The sequence below is a fragment of the Mytilus galloprovincialis genome, chromosome 9 (genome assembly GCF_965363235.1).
Source record: "Mytilus galloprovincialis chromosome 9, xbMytGall1.hap1.1, whole genome shotgun sequence".
NCBI lineage: Eukaryota > Metazoa > Mollusca > Bivalvia > Mytilida > Mytilidae > Mytilus > Mytilus galloprovincialis.
The window spans coordinates 2,204,827-2,224,857 of NC_134846.1; the positions used below are offsets into that span (position 1 = coordinate 2,204,827).

The following is a 20,031-nucleotide window of genomic DNA, read 5'->3' on the forward strand; positions in this document are numbered from 1 at the left end:
AATATCTGGCCAAAGGTACCAGATAATATAGGATATTAGACATAAATTTAATTTTCCATAGACATAACTTTTACCACCCATATTAAACTATTAATAACGATACAGTTTCATACGCGGTTAACAGTTTTTCCCACAGTTGCACTAATTAAGTACATTTCATTCACAAATTCTTATGAATAATGATGTAATGTTAAACATTTGGCAATAGATATGCTTTTAATAGTTCCATGTAGATCTCTTTTATACGCCTCTTTTTATTTTCTTACGAAACTAATTCTTTTATCAGATATCTGAATATTTAAAATAACACGCTTATAGTTAGCATAATTGCATGCCATGACTGATACGGTTAATTGGAGTTATAGAAACACTATCATACTGGATTCTGATTTCATTTGAAAACAATATTTGTTGCGCAAGTTGTTACCAATTAAAGCTTAGATAACATAAGCTTTGACAGTGTAAACTTGCTCTTAACAATATAAAGCTGTAGATAAAAGTTATCTACTGTTTATAGGTGTATGAAAAAAATAATGTCTTAAAGAGCATCGGTGTCTAGAGACAAGATAAAACAATATATTTTATTTATAAGATTGCGTTGTTGATAAAATTAACATTTGATGAATGAAATGCGGCAATGAATTCGATTTGAAGAAGAAAGTAGATTTGTAAAATCTCCGTGTGCGTAAAATACCGTGTGTGAGTTCTGAAGTGCAAATTTAATTTGTATTGTAGTACGTGTGAAAATTCAGGTGAAATTTACTGTAAAAGTGTACTAATTTACAGCAGACCACGTGGTGGTACATCTGGATGATAATAATTTCACTACAGGATCAGGAAAATTCGACTAAAAATCCAAATTTAACTCTATGGGTGATAACAATGGGTGTTGCCGCTACCTGGCCTTTAACCATCAGTTGTTCAGCATTATTTATAGTGCCACACCAACTCTTTTGACGCGTGCTTTAGATTTATAGAGTCGTTGATTGCAAAAGTTTTACGACTTCGTGTTCTTTTGAAGATTTCCCTACCCTTCAATTGCAGAAAATAGTTCTTATCTTCACCTGCATAATGGAAACAGGATGTATATTTCAAATTTGGAAGACACCATTATTAAATGTTGACAATTATTCGATAATTTTGAGCCTTCGTGTAAAATAAGTTAATAATTGAGAAAGACATTTTTATGTATTTTGTGATATTAAAAAGAGAGGCGATCCTGAATTTTATATCTGAAATAATTCCAAAGACAAATGACAGCGTTTAAAACTTTCAGAACTGATTCAAAGTTCTGCTTGTGTTACAATCAAGTATTCGAGTACACACGGAATGGAGTTGTCTTGGTTACTTTATTATCTTTCATTTCTTTTTAATACGTTAATTGAAATTTCGATTTCAAGACCGACAATCAACGATACTGTTTACCACATTTTTAATGAGAAGACTAATACAAAGAAAATGGGGTTACGAAAAGAGTACGAATATGACGATGATTACGAAGAGCCATTTGATTCATTTGTCCAAAGTAAAACCGATAACATTTTGGACACAGTACTGATGCCACCCGGATTAGGTATATCAAAAGAAACCCTAAAGATCCAAAGTGAGACTAAGAGTCCGGCTCCCGAATATATGATGGAACTTTATGAAAAATTTTCAAAAAACAAATTGAATCAACCGAAATCAAACATAGTTAGAAGTTTTATGAATATAAATGATAAAGGTAAGTTATTAACTTCCAACTTTTTCAGCATATCATTAAAATTATATTTGTCTTTATTCGTAACTTAAAAACAAGACTGAGGTTTCACCTGATCCGTGAAAGGATCCGAATTTGTCAATTTTAATATGAAATATTTGAAGTGTTTATAAAACGAAACGATATTAATTATATATTTTTTTTTGAATGATATTGAAAATGTTTTTTTTAAAACTACATGTAGCATATACACAATGAATGCTAAATTACAAATGCACCCATACGTGATGCCGACAGCTAAAAAAAAAACAACTACACAATTATAATCTTTTAATATTTCAGTGTAAACCTCAAACCATAAGCATGTGTTTTAAATTTTTTTTTGTCACTTTTGTTTCAATTAGACATTTTGAAGATCGACCATTCTCAATGAACAAACGTCCTATTGTTCAATGAATACGACGGTGTATAATAGTTTCCTATGTCTTTCAGTACACGAACAGGAGTGCATATAGAGTCCAAAGTAAATTGCTTTGCAGAAGTCTCTGGTTAAAAAATAAGTGTCAATTTTAATCAATATCAAATTCACTTCCAATAGTATTTTTGACTTTATTTCAAAGCTACATTTATTTAGGGTAACGGAAAAATTCGACAATGTAAAATTTACTTCGTTTTAAGTGCTTTTTTCGTCATTGCTAAAGTCTGTGACATGTAAAGGATACATGACACATGTAATGTATCTGTTATCATGAAAATACCATAGTGATAATACTAGGAACATACTGTTCCAAGATAATTTCTTTTCCAAATAAGTATTTCTATGTGGTTTGGGAAATACCATGTTTTGAATTGCAAAAGTGAAACAAATATTAATCGTTTACAACGAAATTCTGGACGATGAATCTTTTGACATCGAAAAAAAAAAGATTCGGAAGATACCAAAAGAAGAAAAAAACCCTCATAAGTGTGTGTCTTAAACACTGACAATATCATTGGAAAAATCGGAAAACGACGAAAAAAAATTAGACATAACATAAAAAGTCGTGTATAATCATGACTTTTTGGTTTAACAAGTGTAACAAAATAGCAGACGATAAACTCATATAATACACTGCAATCAACCAACAATTCTACACATACGAGGTACTCCTATATAGATATGTTTTTGCTTATAAATATTTATTTAGCAATATGAGGAAGAAATCCTCAATAACAGTAAAGAAGTCAATATTATTTTTTTCATTTTTTGTTGTTGATGGAGGCCGATATATATTGCATACGATTTCCCGCATTTTTTTTTTTAAATGTATCATCCATTTTCACGTATAAGATTCGACAATGTAAAGTCTCAAATTATAGTATGCACAATTATTGTCGTCTATATTCTGCTGAATGGTATCCGGCAATCGCGGACACGCTACCGTTAATGTGTCGATGTCCTCTTTGCGGTATACGTTAGGCAATATCGAATTCTTTGGAAATAAGTGATTATTTGTACAAGCACTGAAAAAGAATGATAGCGAGACTTTTATAAAAAAAAATATACGTATATCAAAATGGACTACAGGCACCTGTACCTGAAAAAAAAATCATATTTACTTTATTAATACGTGTTATGTCATGATATTTCTTTTAAAGACAAGTGCCTCTGATGTATTTATATACACGTATGTTTATATAAAGCACATTTGGTGTCCAAAATGATTTACACGTTAATGATAGTTTTAGCACCTGCCAGATCGTTTCAACACTGTAAACCTACTTGATATAAGTACTCCAGCGACAAACTGCCTTGTTTTTAAACTGTAGGCGTTACCTATGTAGCATCTCTCATTTCACAAATTAAATAAAACAATAAATCTGTCACCATAATCTGATAGCTTGAGATTCTGCTACTGTTGGTATTTTTACTATCTGTATACACTAAATATTTCAAATAAATCTTTCAATTCACAACAATGTTAATGAGTCATCTAGTTTTTCATGTATTCCTTTGTTTGAGTTTATCAATATATAAATATGCAATTTATAAAAGACAATAGAAAATTTCAAATAATATGTAGAAAGTTTATACAGTGTGATACAGTCTATAAGTCATGATTGATTATTAATGAAAAAACAAGAAGAAGAAGAAGAAGAATTCAATGGGAAACAGCAACTATGGTAGGTTTAATTATTTTTAACTTTTAAATTAAATGTTTATCAAAGTCAAGGTTCAATATTGCTTGGAAAATAGTTTAGAGCTACATCCATAATATTCTAGTGTAATTACAATATTGTAAATCATAACTGAAACAACCAAGAATTGTAACCCTTTCAAATAGAAAACAATTCCATCTTTGAAAGACATGGATTTCTACAATACATAATAAAATTCAATTTCAAAGAATTACTCTAATGCTGTTATATATACCAATCTAAAGAATTTTGCATGTATTATATAGCTGCATGTTATGCCAAAGAATAGTTGATGCAACTAGCTTCAACTTGCTTAAATAAAGACCTGACCCACTGCAATTACTTACAGAAAAGTTTCCATCATGTATTAAAACCGACCGTGTGAGTGCCTTATAAGTGCATCAAGGCCAAAATGCAATTTACACTTTTACCAAAGACAAACCAATATAAAACCTATGGACACTTAATGATTATACATTTGCAATAGATTTTTTTTAGGGGGGGGGGGGGCTTTTACAGCATACACACTTTTCCTTGATGTTCGCAAAAATAGGGAATCATTTTTTATTCTTTACTTTTTGTTCTTCCAAGTTGATCCTGATTAGGGAAACTCAAGCAAAATTTATTGTTTTCACTCCTTTTTTTTTCTTTTCTTAGGTTCACTTTTCTGTACTTGCCTTGAATAAGTTGGGATTTGAAGTAGATGCCTATGGATTGAATATAGATGCTGAAAAGTTCTTTCAATTTTTGAAACAAAATCGCACAAATCAAGATTCCAAAATAATAAAGAAACAAAATATACTACGGGAAATTTCAACATTTAAAAATGGCTTGTTTGAAGATGATGGAGTTAAGAAACTTCGTGTAACATCTGTATTTCGATACCTTTTTTCACATTTCGATGATTATGAAATTTGTCAGGAACTTTGTCAGGACATTATCTGTCATTCAACAGGAAATCAGACAAAGGAAAAACAAGACTCTAAAACCAACTTAAGCCTCTATCAAGAACTCATTTCCAGTTGTATCATATATCACAATGAGCAAAGTGCTAAAATACAAGATTCCGAGCTAGAATATATCCAACTTAACCATAAAGATTTATTCACAGATAGTGAGTGGAATCAAATTAAATTGTTTGAATGGAATTTTCAGAACTATACTTCAGTAAGGGATGGAACAAGATATGAAACTTTATTAGAAAAGAAGTTCAAGTTTTATGAGTTGTGTACGACAACTGTAGCAAGCGCTGTTGCTTTACAACCTGTGTGTGAAAAAGCAATACGTACAAATTTAGCAAGAAAGGCAGTCTCTGATGTAACTTTAAATGGAATATTAGTAACTGCAAATTCAAAGCACAGACCTGAGTTAATAGAAATCGAAGTAAGAAATGTTGTAAAGACTTCTTTCGGTATTGAGTTGATAAGAAATGTTTTATGCATTGGTTGTAGCAAGAATTGCTCTCATAAAGCTGGGATTCATTTGATACTTGAGCTTTCTGCAAATGTGGACCTTTCTATAATACATGACATATCGACTTTGCTTTCAAATTACATCCAACGCACACATTTTGAATTTGTCAGAGAAATGCATTTTCTAAAGGAAGGAAGTATAGAAACAAAAGCAGATGGTTTCCCACCAAGATTTTGTACAAGAGATTTGATTCAGAACAGAAAAATAAACGACAAAATTGTACACTCTATTCTGTCAAAAGGTAATGAAAATGACGACAGCTTAGGTTCACAAGAAAGTTGTTTGCATCGCACTTTTTGCACAGCTTGTTTTAATGAGTATGAGAAACATTTAAATTACCCTTTGAATGTATATTCATTTGACATTACTAAGGAATGGACAATTTTTATGCCTTTGCCGTTACGATTGTTCTTTGAAAATATTTTCGTAAAAAAGGATACAACATATGAGACAAAAGTTTCGAAATTATCTTCATTGTATTGTCTAACAGAGGCATTGTTTAACATCAAGAATAAACATTACCATGGTATCACACAAGATGTTAACACTGATGAATTGCTTATTCACTATCACAATGTGTCATCAGTTTTCGAAGTTACATCACATGTTGGCTTAACACAGTCACAAAGGACAGGTGACAGACGTCTGAAGTATAATGCAGATCCAGAACTTTGTTATTACCAAACATACTTAAGACAATATTCCCTTAGTTACAAAGCAGTTCACGACTCAGTTGAATGCAAACATGATGTTTCATTACAGCAATGTCATTTAGCCTTGTTAATGGATAACTTAGTTCATCTAACAATTAAAACTGATCCGCTACCTGGGGAGTCAAGGACAAACCAGATATGTACCTTGCCTCTGACTATAAAAGGAATCCCTAAAGACTCATGCTTAGTAGAAAGCTGGCATGGTGAGGACTGCGATGGTTCTGAACACTGCATATGCAAAAACCAAGATAAATTATCAAAGACCGATATCAACACTGTGTTTTTGGATCTTAATGATGATGAGAAGAAAATTTACAAAACTTTTAAAAGGGAATCGCTATGGACAATAGGACATATTTGGAATAAAATGGAAATTATCAATCTTATAGACAAGGATCCAACTAAACCTGGAAACATAACCAGTGCCAATGCAGCTGGGGAGGAATTGAATAAGACATTTGAATCACTGACCTTAGAGACAAGTATTGACATGGCTGAGGCTGATCCATTGACAGATGTAGATAAAAGTATGGAATCGTTATCCTTAAATGAAGATGAGGAAGAGCTTGTAGATAAAAGTATGGAATCGTTATCCTTAAATGAAGACGAGGAAGAGCTTGTAAATATCATACATGAGACAGGAGAAAGCGACAGTGATGGGGAGTTAAGCCTACCTGAAATGCCATCTCCAAATTTGTCAATGATAGAAAGTGATTCGGATACCATTAGTTTGGAAGATTATGAGTTACAACTTGAAGATGATACTGAAAATATCCTAGAAATTGAAATGTTACTCAAGGCTGTAAACAACTCAGATAGTCAGAAAGGAACGGAGAGTGATGATACACAACGTCCTGAAAAAGCATCTAGTGGTGAAAATAACCAATTAGAGGAATCTGAAAACAACCATGAAAGTGTAGAGACCACATCTGTTGGTGATGGTGATGGGAACAGCCCATTTAGAATATTTTTGCCAAGGCCAATATTAACCAGACATCCACCACCTGCATCAGGTCGTGATGATGATATTAATGTCTTAAGAAGTGTATTAGATGACATTCTATTAAAACTTGAAATTTCAAAGACAAATGAGAGAGTTCTTTTTGCACCAGATTTCAAAATAGCTAACAATCTCTTTAAACTAATGGACAGCAACCCAAAATATCAAGCCTTTTTACCAGAATTTCCTGTTCTACATTTACGAAAGTCAAAAATTACAAATCTAATATCCGCTTACAAAGATTCAGGACTAATTCATATACTCCAGTATATGAAAGATGACGAAAATGAAAAGGACTGGGCTAAACTGTTAACAATTGCAAATATTGAGACAGCAACAAGAAACATATGGAGACTTTCAACTGCAATCCATGTAACACTTTGTATTGCTTTTTTGAAGAGTTTACCAAACAATGAAGCTCAAACCTTACTGAGATTGTTTGAAAGTTCATCTTCCACACAGACATTTGATGACCAGTTTGGAAATAAAATTGAAGATTTTATAAAGGTGTCATGCGAACAGAATGCAACATTTTGCCTGCATCATGAGATTATGATACATTGTGATGAGATAGTTGCAATAGGCATCTCTGAGAGAATAGGAGGGACAGATGGACATAATTTGTTGTTAGCAAGTGTTAAGTCATCGCTACCATTTTCATTTTTGAATGGTGCATCGAGCTATGCTGGCTTTTGTTCAAGATTATTACTGGAGCACTATCAAGCTGGATTGTTTCATAAGAATTTTAAGCAATCAATGTACACTTTGCCCTACGATGATAGCAACGTAAATTTTGGTTTGGACACCTTGAGGGAAATTGATCACAGATCTGCAAAGAAGTGTATCCGACCTGGATCAACACTTGAAACCCTACTGCCAAAAATGTCAACTGTTGATAAACAAAAACAACTTCATGCAGTCAGGAAATCTATTGTATGTGGCCAAACAGTCGGAGATGATGACATCGATAAAGTTGATAACAAGGCAGTAAAGTCTTCTGCTTCAAAATATTTAGGAAAGAAACTGTCTGCATCTGACAAAGAACACATTGAAAGGACTATTAAGCTTATGCTAAGACAAAATGCATTTCATACTGAAAAAGACTTAATTCCAAGAAATATCTACCATTCAAATCTCCCAGAAGTATCAACTGTAATACTGGATAAAAACACATATGATGTAGGAAGATACCTAATAAAAAGGTTTGCATGTGACAAAAAATATCTGGATTTGACACAGGAAGATTATCCTTCCTTGGAGGATATGAATGGACCTAAAGAGCTGATAAGCCGTGTAAAAAGGAATCAGAGTGTAACTATCAAAAGAACAACATGTAAACCAAAAAACAAACCAAAAACAGACAGAGATCGGGAAGAAAAGCAGCGAACAGCAAAAGTAAAAAAACTATCTAAAGTAATTGACTGCATGTCCTCAAGCAAGAACACATGCCAAGCTGTTTTGAAACCAGATGGGTCCAAAAATATGACAAACAAATCAGCAGGGGTAAAGAAAGCCTTAATAAATCTTATAAAAAGATGTCTGCAAAGTGATACAGCAACAAATCCGAAACTTGACAGTAGTAACACTGAACTAAACAACTTAATACTTACTGATTTCACTACACTTCCACTTGCAATACAACAGTCTGGAGTTATATCTATCGTCGAATTTGCTGGAACCAAATTCAAAGTGTTTGCAACATCTGGACAACAATACTTAAATTATATTTCGAATGGAATTGTAAAGAAGTTGTTGAATTATCTTCCTAACTTGGAGCGCATAATAATATGTGAGGAAAAATATGCATTTACACCTAATGACTTCAAAGCCAACACCAGACAGAAACGTAAGCAGAAAGAGAAGGTTACAATATCCCACTTAAAAGAAGACCAAGAAATTGTTAGTTCAGAAAATTTTAGCAAACAAGCAGTGGTTGGTACAATGGCTGGAAAAATTCTAATAAGCCGATACTTAGCAACACAAATGGAACATTTAAAGATCAAAGCTGACTTAGAGATTAATGTTGATAGCGAAGCCTATACATCAAAATGCAACTGCCAAAAAGAACATGACGAAAGCTGTTCAAGGTACACAATACCAGTACGAGTGATGTATAACAAACAGACCGGATACGTTAAAGAAGGATTTATAGATGAAGTAAAACAAAGAAAAGGAGAGGCTGAAATGGCCCAGGCAGACTGGTTACTGGATGCTGACATACAAAAAAGCTTAGGTAACGGCAAATGTGTAGTTAACTATGTTACATCAGCTGACATTGACACTGTAGTCATACACATATTAGCAGTTAGCCAGTTCTGGCCAAGGAATGAAGACAACACTTTTAAATATCCTGTGTATCTTATACTTCAGAAGAAGAAACCAGAGTTATTTAACATTACTGGACTGTTGACACTTTTTGAAAAAACATACAACAGAAATATCGGGCTAACTATAGCATGCGTCCTGTCTATGGGTGGTAATGACTTTTTGCCAAACTTTCATGGGATTTCTCATGATAGTTTATTATCAGAGGTCTTGAAAGATGAAGACTTGCGCAACAACTTAGTGACTGTGTCTAGAGACGAACATCAACTTCATCTAAGCAAACGATTCCTTCTCAACACAAACATGTACATCTGTCTATACAAACGAATGTATTGTCCCTCAAATCTAAAAAATGAGTTACTATTACTCGAGGAAATACGGCAACTTACAATAAAACCTCCCGATAAAGACTTTAAACATCCCCAAAACTGGATGCCACCAAAGACAGCCTTACAGCAATTAGGGAAATTAGTACAATGTCAACTGGATTACTTTGAAACAATAGGACATCATGAGGCATCTTTACCCAACTTTATTTCCAAAGGTTGTTTAAGCAAACTCGACGATGGATCTATTCAGATTGAACTGGGATCGGACACATTTATCCAAGATCAAAAATCACTTATCACAATAGAAGAAAATTCACTCAAGGAGAAACTGAGACAATGCCAACAGTCCGACAACAAAAAGAGCAGAGCAACAAAACGGAGGTTACTGGACACACCACAGAAAGGGAAAAGTGGCAAAAGGGTACAGACACAATCTACTCCAAGGTACTTTGATTTCATGTCTAAAATATTACAATATTATATTTATTCATTTATTTATTAGGAGTTATATTTAATGTAAGTTAATAGTAAGGCATGAAGCATTTGTCTTTTCAGGAGGCATGGGTTTTTTCAAGGACTATATAATGAAAGCAAAAAATGTTTTATGAAGCAAATAATTTTTTTTCAAAAATTCTGAATAAAAAAAAGATATTAAAAAAATTGCCAACCTCATTATAAGAATTGTAGATGCCTAATTAATATTGCTTTTTATCACTGTAAAAATAATGGCAAAATGTTTTTGATTTTTTATATGTACTTCATGTAAAATCCATCGGAAAGGAACTTTTAAACAGGAAATTCATGATTATTAGTCTTTTGCTATATGAACATATATAAATGATATATATTGAAGCTGTTAAATGTGAAAATTTCATTATTTTGGAACCATAAACTAGGGACAATTTCACTCCTTCTTTAGACTTTAAATAAACTTGCTAACCTATTTACCATTTGAATGTAATTATCGAAACCATTCAATAATTAGTTGAATTAGAAATATTAATATTTTGATTTATATCTATAAAGAGGTTATTTTTTATTTTCAGAAAATTGAAGACTACAGATTAAAACTGAGAAACAAATTAATGCGGTGGACATAATCCTTCTTTGTGTATTTATCATAATTTGACTTGTATTGTGATTTATTTTTCTGTGTAACACTTTAAAACCGAAAATGTAATTATTAAAACATCGTCTGCTACTATAAACATATTGTTTGTGTTACATATGTTATCAGCAATAGAGGTACAGCTTATCTCAGTATGGGTCACATTCCTAGTGCAATTAGAATTGTCAATCAAGAAGGGTGATCATTTTGATCAACAAACCAGAGCTTTGTCGCTGGAGTATAAGTACCACCAGAGAATTGTTCCGATGCGCTACTTTAGATTGTTAATATAAAACGTGTTTACATACGGGTTTTTTTTTTAAAAGAAACACAGATTTTTTTCTAAGTAGTAAGAAAAAACAAGATCATAAATAAGAATTAGATAGTCTTATGATAATTATAAGGATTATAAATGTTACAAGTGACATAATAAAGGATACATACAGTATATGCCAGTTGTGTGTTACCTAAAATGGTAAATAAGGAACGCGGATCGAGATTGACCTAATATGGTATATACAGTATGCTGGTCTTGAGTGACTTAATATGGTAATACAGCATGCGGGTCGTGAGTGGCCCAATATGGCATAAACAGTATGCGGGCCGTGAGTGACCTAATATGGTATATACAGTATACGGGTCGTGATTGACCTAATATGGTATATACAGTATGTGGGTCGTGATTGACCTAATATGGTATATACTGTAACAGTATGCAGGTCGTGATTGACCTAATATGGTATATACTGTAACAGTATGTGTGTCGTGATTGACCTAATATGATACATGTGTATATACTGTAACAGTATGTGGGTCGTTATTGACCTAGTATGGTATACACTGTAACAGTATGCGGGTCGTGATTGACATAATATGGTATATACTGTAACAGTTTGCGGGTAGTGATTGACCTAATATGGTATACACTGTAACAGTATGCGGGTCGTGATTGACCTAATATGGTATATACTGTAACAGTATGCGGGTCGTGATTGACCTAATATGGTATATTGTCAGACCGTGAGTAAAATAATAAAGTTTGTACACGTGTAGTAAATTTCGCCTGGAAACTGCTACATGTACATTCTTGTCCCATAATTATTTCGATTTTTTCAGAGTGCTCTTTTTTTTTTGCGTTTATAACAGAGTTTTTTTAACCCATACAATCAAATTGAATTGATTAAACACAATGTAGAATCAGATATCAGAAAACTCATATATTATCATTCTTTGACATATTTACGAAGAATGTATATACAATGTATGATATCGCTATACCTGTTCATAATCAAAAGACATGAAAACAATTCATACATGTCAACAAAATAAATAAATTCATTTCTTTTTTAGAAGGGAATGTTGTTATGACATGTCAAGGGAACGAGTATCTATTTGATATTCTAGAGGTATTTCATGTATTTGTGAATGTGCATGGAAAACAAAAATCCAGGCAATATTTACTTAAAATTAAATAATCCTTCCTTGTAATGATTGAAACGTAATGTTCGTGCGTTAAAACAAAATGTCAGAATAAAAAATAACTCGAAAGTGTTGGTAAGCTTTCATGTATAAGCGGCAATATCTTAGATGATGTTTTTTTTTGTTACGGTTTTCATACGAGCGAAATTATTTTTGGGTTTCGTATAATAATGCTATGATGTCGTCGTCGTCGGCGTCGTCCGACGACACATTTCAATTTTGATTTCCGGACAATAACTTTAGTTTAAGTGAATGGATCTCTTTTTTACAAGAAGGTTCAATACCACTAAAGGAAGGTTGGGTTTGTTTTGGGGGGTTACATTTGTATTATACCAACAGTTTAGGAATAAGGTGCCAAAAAGGGATCAAAACAAGCATTTTTGTAGTTTCCGGACAATACCTTATGTGTAAAAATTTTTTTGTAAATCTTAAACAAACTGACAACGCCATGGCTAAAAATGAAAAAGACAAACATACAACAGCACACATGACACATCATAGAAAACTAAAGAATAAACAACACGAACCCCACCAAAAAACTAGGGGTGATGTCAGGTGCTCCGGAAGGGTAAGCAGATCCTGTTCCACATGTGGCACCCGTCGTGTTGCTTATGTGATAACAAATCCGGTAAATAGTCTAATTCGGTAGGTCACATTCATGTAAGGGAAGGGGATTGTAGTTACGACGTAATGAACATATCCGATATCATTTGTGAAACGGTTATTCCATAACGGTCAACCAACTCGTGATGGCTTCTGTAAAATTTACGAAGGGATGATTTTAATTTCACCATTTGGAACTCTTGGTTTAATACCTTCCTTGTGAGCAGCAACCCTCTATTAAGAAAATCATGATAGGAAATGCAGTGTATGGAACTCACGGACATTGTACCATAATGTTCCATATCACAAAGGGATTGCTGTGATTGAGTTTGGGGTATATTGTCCCAAACATGCAGGAATTAGGGACAGAAAAGGGGTAAAACAAGCATTTTTCTAGTTTCCAGACAATACCTAGTGTTTTAGAAAGCGGATCTCTATAAACTTTTACAAGAAGGTTCGATAACACAAAAGGATAGTTAGGATTGATTTTGGGGGGTTATGATACCAACAGTTTAGGAATAACGTGCCAAAAAGGGACCAACACAAACATTTTTGGTAGTTTCCGGACAAAAACTTATGTGTAAGTGTATGGAACTTTCTGACATTGTACCACAATGTTCAATATCACAAATGGATAGCTAAATGTTTTCTTTTGTGAAACGAGAATTTTTAATATAACGTCTGAACTAAGTGGCAGTTGTAATCAGCAACGTATAATCAAACATATCAGTTATAATATATGTTCTTATATCCTTTAATCTTACAAGTGTGACTTGATTTTTATAATTTGTCTCTAAAACTCTGTCTTATGCAATAATGCATTTTCATTCTGAAAAATAAAAACACTACAAAAAGATTGTCAAACAACGTCCAGATGTAGTACATTAAATTTAAAAATAGCTTTAACTTCTTTCTAATCTTTACTGCTAATGCTGCTAAAGCAATAAAAAAGTCTAACAGTGTCATAATTCTTTCTCTAAATTGATAGTTAAAAGCCCCTGTCATAGTCAACCTATCAAAGACTAACAAATTCTCTCTTACATCGGGGGAATTAAGCTATTTCATGTTTTTATCAAAGATCGTCCTTTCTGAATTTGTTGCAAATCAGATTAAAGCATTTCTAAAATTAAAACAAATCAGATTATATTGGGTTTAAGCACTTTTGTTCGAAATTTCAATTTAAAGCGGCAAGATACAGACACTTAAACATGAATCACAATTATATTAGGAACACAGGGCTTACTATTTGTGCTATCATACAAAACGTAACATAAATAAATTCCCTCATAAACATGCATTATACCTGCCTCTAATGATGAATGAGATTTTAAATACCATTCTATCTTTAATGCTTAAACTATGAATTATGGCGTTTTTCACATATTTATTAAACACGATTTTTTTACAGTTATATGTTGCATTATCAAAAGTTTTTTTTTGACATGTAAAACTATCAGGGTAGCGTTTGAATTGTCTATTTTGCATTTTCTAAATCTGGGACAATTTATAGTGTGTTTTTAAGCATTCAAACACACATCTGTACAATATAATGCTGTGGATTAAGAGACAAAAACTGAAATTCGAATCTTCAATTGAACAGCTGCAGTGGCTATACGCATTCATTTCTGTTTGATATCTAGTATACCTTTCATGTGCTTTTGTCTTGCAGCTATCAAATACTGAAAATCGTCAATTATCTATTATACTTGTATTCTCATTTAAAAAAGCAAGTCAGTAAAATTAGATCTACGATTTTTATTAATGTTTCCTTACGCATTCATATATTTGTAGTTCTACTCTGATAATTAGTAATGTGCAAATTAAATATATGTTGAATATATTTGATTTATATATAATGGTCAAATTTATTAGTGTCTCAATTAAAAACATCATTGTAATACGTAAAATAAAATATTTGACCTAAGACACAAATATCAAAATAGAAAAGCAGAAACCTTAATTTTACACAAAAAAAATAAAAGACATATTTTCTTTTTATAACTATGCATATTGTAGTGATTATTAAAGCAGTAATACTTCTTTCTGACATGTAATTATCACAAGGAAGTCTTAACAGTAAACGAAGGACAGACACACACGAGACAGTTCCTGATAACAAAAAAATACCTAAATTCTTCGTGTCGTTAAAACTATGTATTGTACCTAAATTCCTACCATCTTAAAACCAACTACGAGATTAAACAAAACAAAACAAAAAACGTTTATTTTATAACGAAATATGATAGACAACTTTAGCGGAAATATTTTTAATATTCAATCTAGCATAGTTATCGACAAGCCGATATTATTGTTAAATAGTAAAAACAGTCACAGTTTACCGAATTTCTGATCTTTGAGATGCATGCTTCATCAAATCAGAAAACTGTCGTAATAATATTTACAAAAACTGGTAAGTCTAAAAAAAAAATCTGTGACGCGTATTTTATCATCAATCAATTTTATGATCAAAATATTTCTAAAATTACTTTTTTTTCTTTATTTATTTCTAATCAAAGTTCATCGAAGACCAGAACCAATTGGGATTTAAATGATCTTAGCTGTCGATGCTAAACAGAAGGCCGCGATACTTTTAAAATGATGTTTTATCTTAATTGCTACTGGGAGGGTAATATTTTTACAACCATCGAATGGTTTTATCTTTGTTACGCAAGAAGGGGGTATAATAAATTCCAGAGATTTTACGAAGATTTAAGGGCATAATCTGGACAAAGATCTTGTACATGACAAAAATAGAAATGCATCCTATCAAAAGTCACAATTTTTACCTGCACTCTTAAAAAATACCTCAATTTCGAACTTTATGAACCTTAGTTTCCTTTTTATTTTTGAGCGAAAATTGACCGTCAGGACAAGAAATAATAATTTCTTTCAGGGACAAATGAGAGAAAGTATGTTCTTGAGCAGCCAACAATACTAGAAAGAATCAGTTTGTTTATGTTGACGTGCGTTTTTGAGCTTATTGTTTAACGTTATTCCTATTGTTGATTTCAGTAAATCAATGTTAAACGATTCATTGCACTTTAGAAATTTAAAACCACGAAAACAGATATACTGGTTACAAACAATCAACAAACTGAAAAAATGAAAACAAAAACTATCCAAAGGAATGATGGTACACGTATAATAGCATGAATAGATAAATATTGAAAATTAAAGGAAATCTGGATTCAACGTAAAATGTATTGGTCGTTGTGTAAACATAAATCGAAATCGGCATTGAATGAAAACTTGTATAATAGAGGACTGCATATACATAAAGTAATAGGATACAAATTAATCGGACAATCAGTTTATTGTAAAAATGATGTTATCTATAAAAAAATTGTCTATGTTAAGAAGATAAGAAAATATAGACAAGCTCGCCCATCATCCTTTCAGTTTAAAGCAAACTAACGCCAACTATTTCAGATCTATTTCGATACAAGAATATATATAGGAAGATGTGGTGTGAGTGCCAATGAGACAACTCTCCATCCAAATAACAATTTAAAAAATAAACCATTATAGGTCAATGTACGGCCTTCAACACAGAGCCTTGGCTCACACCGAACAAAAAGCTATAAAGGGCCCCAAAATTACTGAGGTGAAAACAATTCAAACGGGAAAACCAATGGTCTAATCTATATAAAAAACGAGAAACGAGAAACACGTATAAATTACATAAATAAACGACAACTACTGTACATCAGATTCCTGACTTAGGACAGGTGCAAACATTTGCAGCGGGATTAAACGTTTTAATGGTACCAAACCTTCTCCCTTTTTCTGAAACAATAGCAATGCATCAAAACATAGAAAACCACACGATAAAATATCAATTGGAAGGCTTAACTCAATCAAAAAACATAAATTTACACAATGAACGAATAAATCTGATCTGCGATACCTGAATGCAAATACACAGTTAATAAAATATTAGGAAGTTTTGTACTACTTTGTAAAGTTTGTATTATGTTGCTTTTTTTGCGTAAATAAATTTGTTTGCTTCCCTCTCTCTTTCCCTTCGTTTGCTTCTTCATGTTTAATCAAATTATTTTCCGGATGTTTTTAATCTGAATTTAGTCTGTGAGGATCCTTATTTTATCTGAATTCAGTTCTTATGAATTCGTCTAAATTCAGTTTTTTTTTTTTATTATTGCATCTCTTCACTTCTCTTTATTTCATCTAAGATCAGGATGTTCGGTTTTCATGATATCATCTTCTTTCATTTCATCGAAATATATGATTTTTTGTTCTTGTTATTGCATTTGTTCGCGTCTCTTTATTTCATATAAGTTCATGGTGCTAGGTTTTCATTATTTTACTCCAAGTCACAATTTGTAAAAGAAAAAAAAAACAGTAAAGGATAGGTCAAAGAACGGTCTTCAACGCGAAGCATTGAATCACAACGATCATAAAGCTATAAAGGGCTCCAAAATTACTAATGTTAAACCATTCAAACTGGAAAACAAACAGTCTTAAGGTTTGGTACCATTAAAACGTTTAATCCCGCTGCAAATGTTTGCACCTGTCCTAAGTCAGGAATCTGATGTCGTTTGTTTATGTAATTTGTGTTTCTCATTTCTCGTTTTTTTATTTTATACAGATTAAACTGTTGGTTTTCCCGTTTTAATGCTTTTACACTAGTAATTTTGGGGCCCTTTATAGCTTGTTGTTCGGTGTGAGCCAAGGCTCCGTGTTGAAGGCCGTACTTTAACCTATAATGGTTTACTTTTTTAAATTGTTATTTGGATGGAGAGATGTCTCATTGGCACTCACACCACATCTGCCTTTATCTATTATCTATATGAAAAACGAGAAACTAGAAATACTTATGAACCGCATCATCAAACGACAACTACTGAACCTCAGATTCCTGATATAGGACAGGTGCGTTGTTCATTTGTCGTATTTGTATACCCTTTGTATATATGCTAGCATACGATTTTTCTATGAAATTAATTTTTGATTGACTAGAACACCTTCATTATTATATTTGCTACCAGATTGTCCGTTTTAACGCCCATGTATCGTTGTACTTTAAATGCTCTGAATGTATATTACATCTGCTAGTTTTCTCTTTGGGATACTTGTATTAATAATTTAAACTAGATTTATTCTCTCATTAACTGATTTGCATCCATGTCCTTCCTTTGAAGATAGAAGAGATAAAACTAGAAATAAATTTAATCTTTTCAATTTAACTGTAAGAAATCTTCCAGAAAACTGATGTCTATTTGATACTCCTCTCAAACTACAAAGAACTTTCACTTTGTGTCTGTTAGGTGGTCAATGTTTACAACGTATAATAGCAAAACGAATTCAAATATAAACTGTTTACATTCTTACTTAAAATGTTAAATAACAATTACTCATACCTGATCAAATACGACCAGAAGATCAACGATTTGGTATTTGAACTAAGGGTAAAAAGTAAAATCACAAAAATACTGAAATCCGAGGAAAATTAACAACGGAAAGTCCCAAATCAAATGGCAAAATCAAAAGCTGAAACACAGAAAACTAATGGATAACAACTGTCATATTCCTGACATGCAACCCCTCCATCTCTCTCTCTCTCTCTCTCTCTCTCTCTCTCTCTCTCTCTCTCTCTCTGTTTCTTAGTTGATAAATAAATTGACATATGTATAACAATAGCATTAACATAAAAGAATTAATGCAACCCCTCCCCCTCTCTCTGTCTCTCTGTCTCTCTCTCTCTCATACACACACGCACACATACTATCTGTGTTTTGAAGTTGGTAAATAAATTGATATGAATAACAAAATCATCTACACCAAACGATTAATACAGTCTCGTATGCAGTTCATAACAAATGCATTTCACATTTAAAAAACATATGATGTATCCGAGGATTCGAGACCCGACATCAAGCATATTCAAGGGAAAATTTCAAATCCATATTATTTTGATGAAAAAAAATGTCGAACCTACGCCCTTTCTTTGAAGAAGTATAACTACGAACTTTTATCTAAACCAAAATTCAAAATTAATATAGCCGAAAATGTTATCACTCTTTGATTGAAAGATCTACTTCAGATGAAGTTAATGCAATTTTTTATTGAAATATTGAAATATCATTATAGGGATCCTGCAGATCATTAAAAAGTCGAAGATTTTCTCGTTAAATTCCTGTATATATATAAAGTATGAGTGTGCATGCAACTAAGGAAAATACAAAATGGTCTTTAATATGATAATATAACGTCGTCATATATCTTTATAGGGATTATGCCTAATGTTGATATTATGCATATGCGCGCGCATTTAAAATCATACCAATTTCATTAAGACAAGAAAACACACTCGCGATATCGCGCGGGCGGTTAGAGCGTGGTTGAAAATATGTAAACTGTTGTAGGATGAATTTTGTAAAAGATTTTAAGACTGGAGAATTCCAGAAAAGGTATCAAGTCATAAGAACTTTGTGACAGGTAAATATTTTTTATGACCTCCCCATTTCCCCCAACATTTTATCATTAGTAAAGTACTGTTGCGTAAATTTGACATTTTAACTGAGTGTGGCAACGCAGGGCAGGTGTCGCGTGCATCGCAGGAGACAATTTCCCGGCCAGTACACTGTAGCTATAAAACTGTACGATTATCGTAGACTCAGAAATCAACCAATCAAAATACTGGATTTGATGTTTCGACTATTAAATTTGTAAAAAGACTAGTAAGTCAAGTTTTATGACGGGTGCTTCGGTTGGATTACATGCGAATAAAGTAAACAATCTTGATGTATATATTACCAATAGGTTTAAGAGATTTGAACATTCGTATCTAGAATTGTTACCTCGAATTTATTCATCAGTATTCTATTAAGGCCGAAAGAATAACGTTCCGAATAATCAATACTATCGTAAAGGACTCAGTTTTAGTTTGTTACCCGGATGTGTTTTTTCTTCAATTGAGTTGTGACTTTTGAACAGTGGTATGATGAGTTTATTTACAACCACTGGGTCAATGCCACTGTTGGTGGAGATTTATTCCCCGAGGGTATCAGCAGCCCAGTAGTCAGCACTTCTGTGTTGACTTGAGTTATCATTGATATGTTCATAATTATTAATTAACTGTTAACAAACTTTTGAATTTTTGAAAT

General features: G+C 32.4%; 1 protein-coding gene across 1 annotated transcript in view; it reads left to right on the top strand.

Moving 5' to 3' along the window:
- The first annotated feature begins 374 nt into the window (after positions 1–374).
- LOC143044235 (bone morphogenetic protein 10-like) overlaps positions 375–20,031 on the top strand; it is a 45,107-nt gene continuing 25,450 nt past the window's right edge. The window contains exon 1 of the mRNA XM_076216164.1: positions 375–1,723. Within this exon, the coding sequence (XP_076072279.1) occupies positions 1,330–1,723 (394 nt within the window). The 5' untranslated portion in view covers positions 375–1,329. The remainder of the gene's footprint in view (positions 1,724–20,031) is intronic.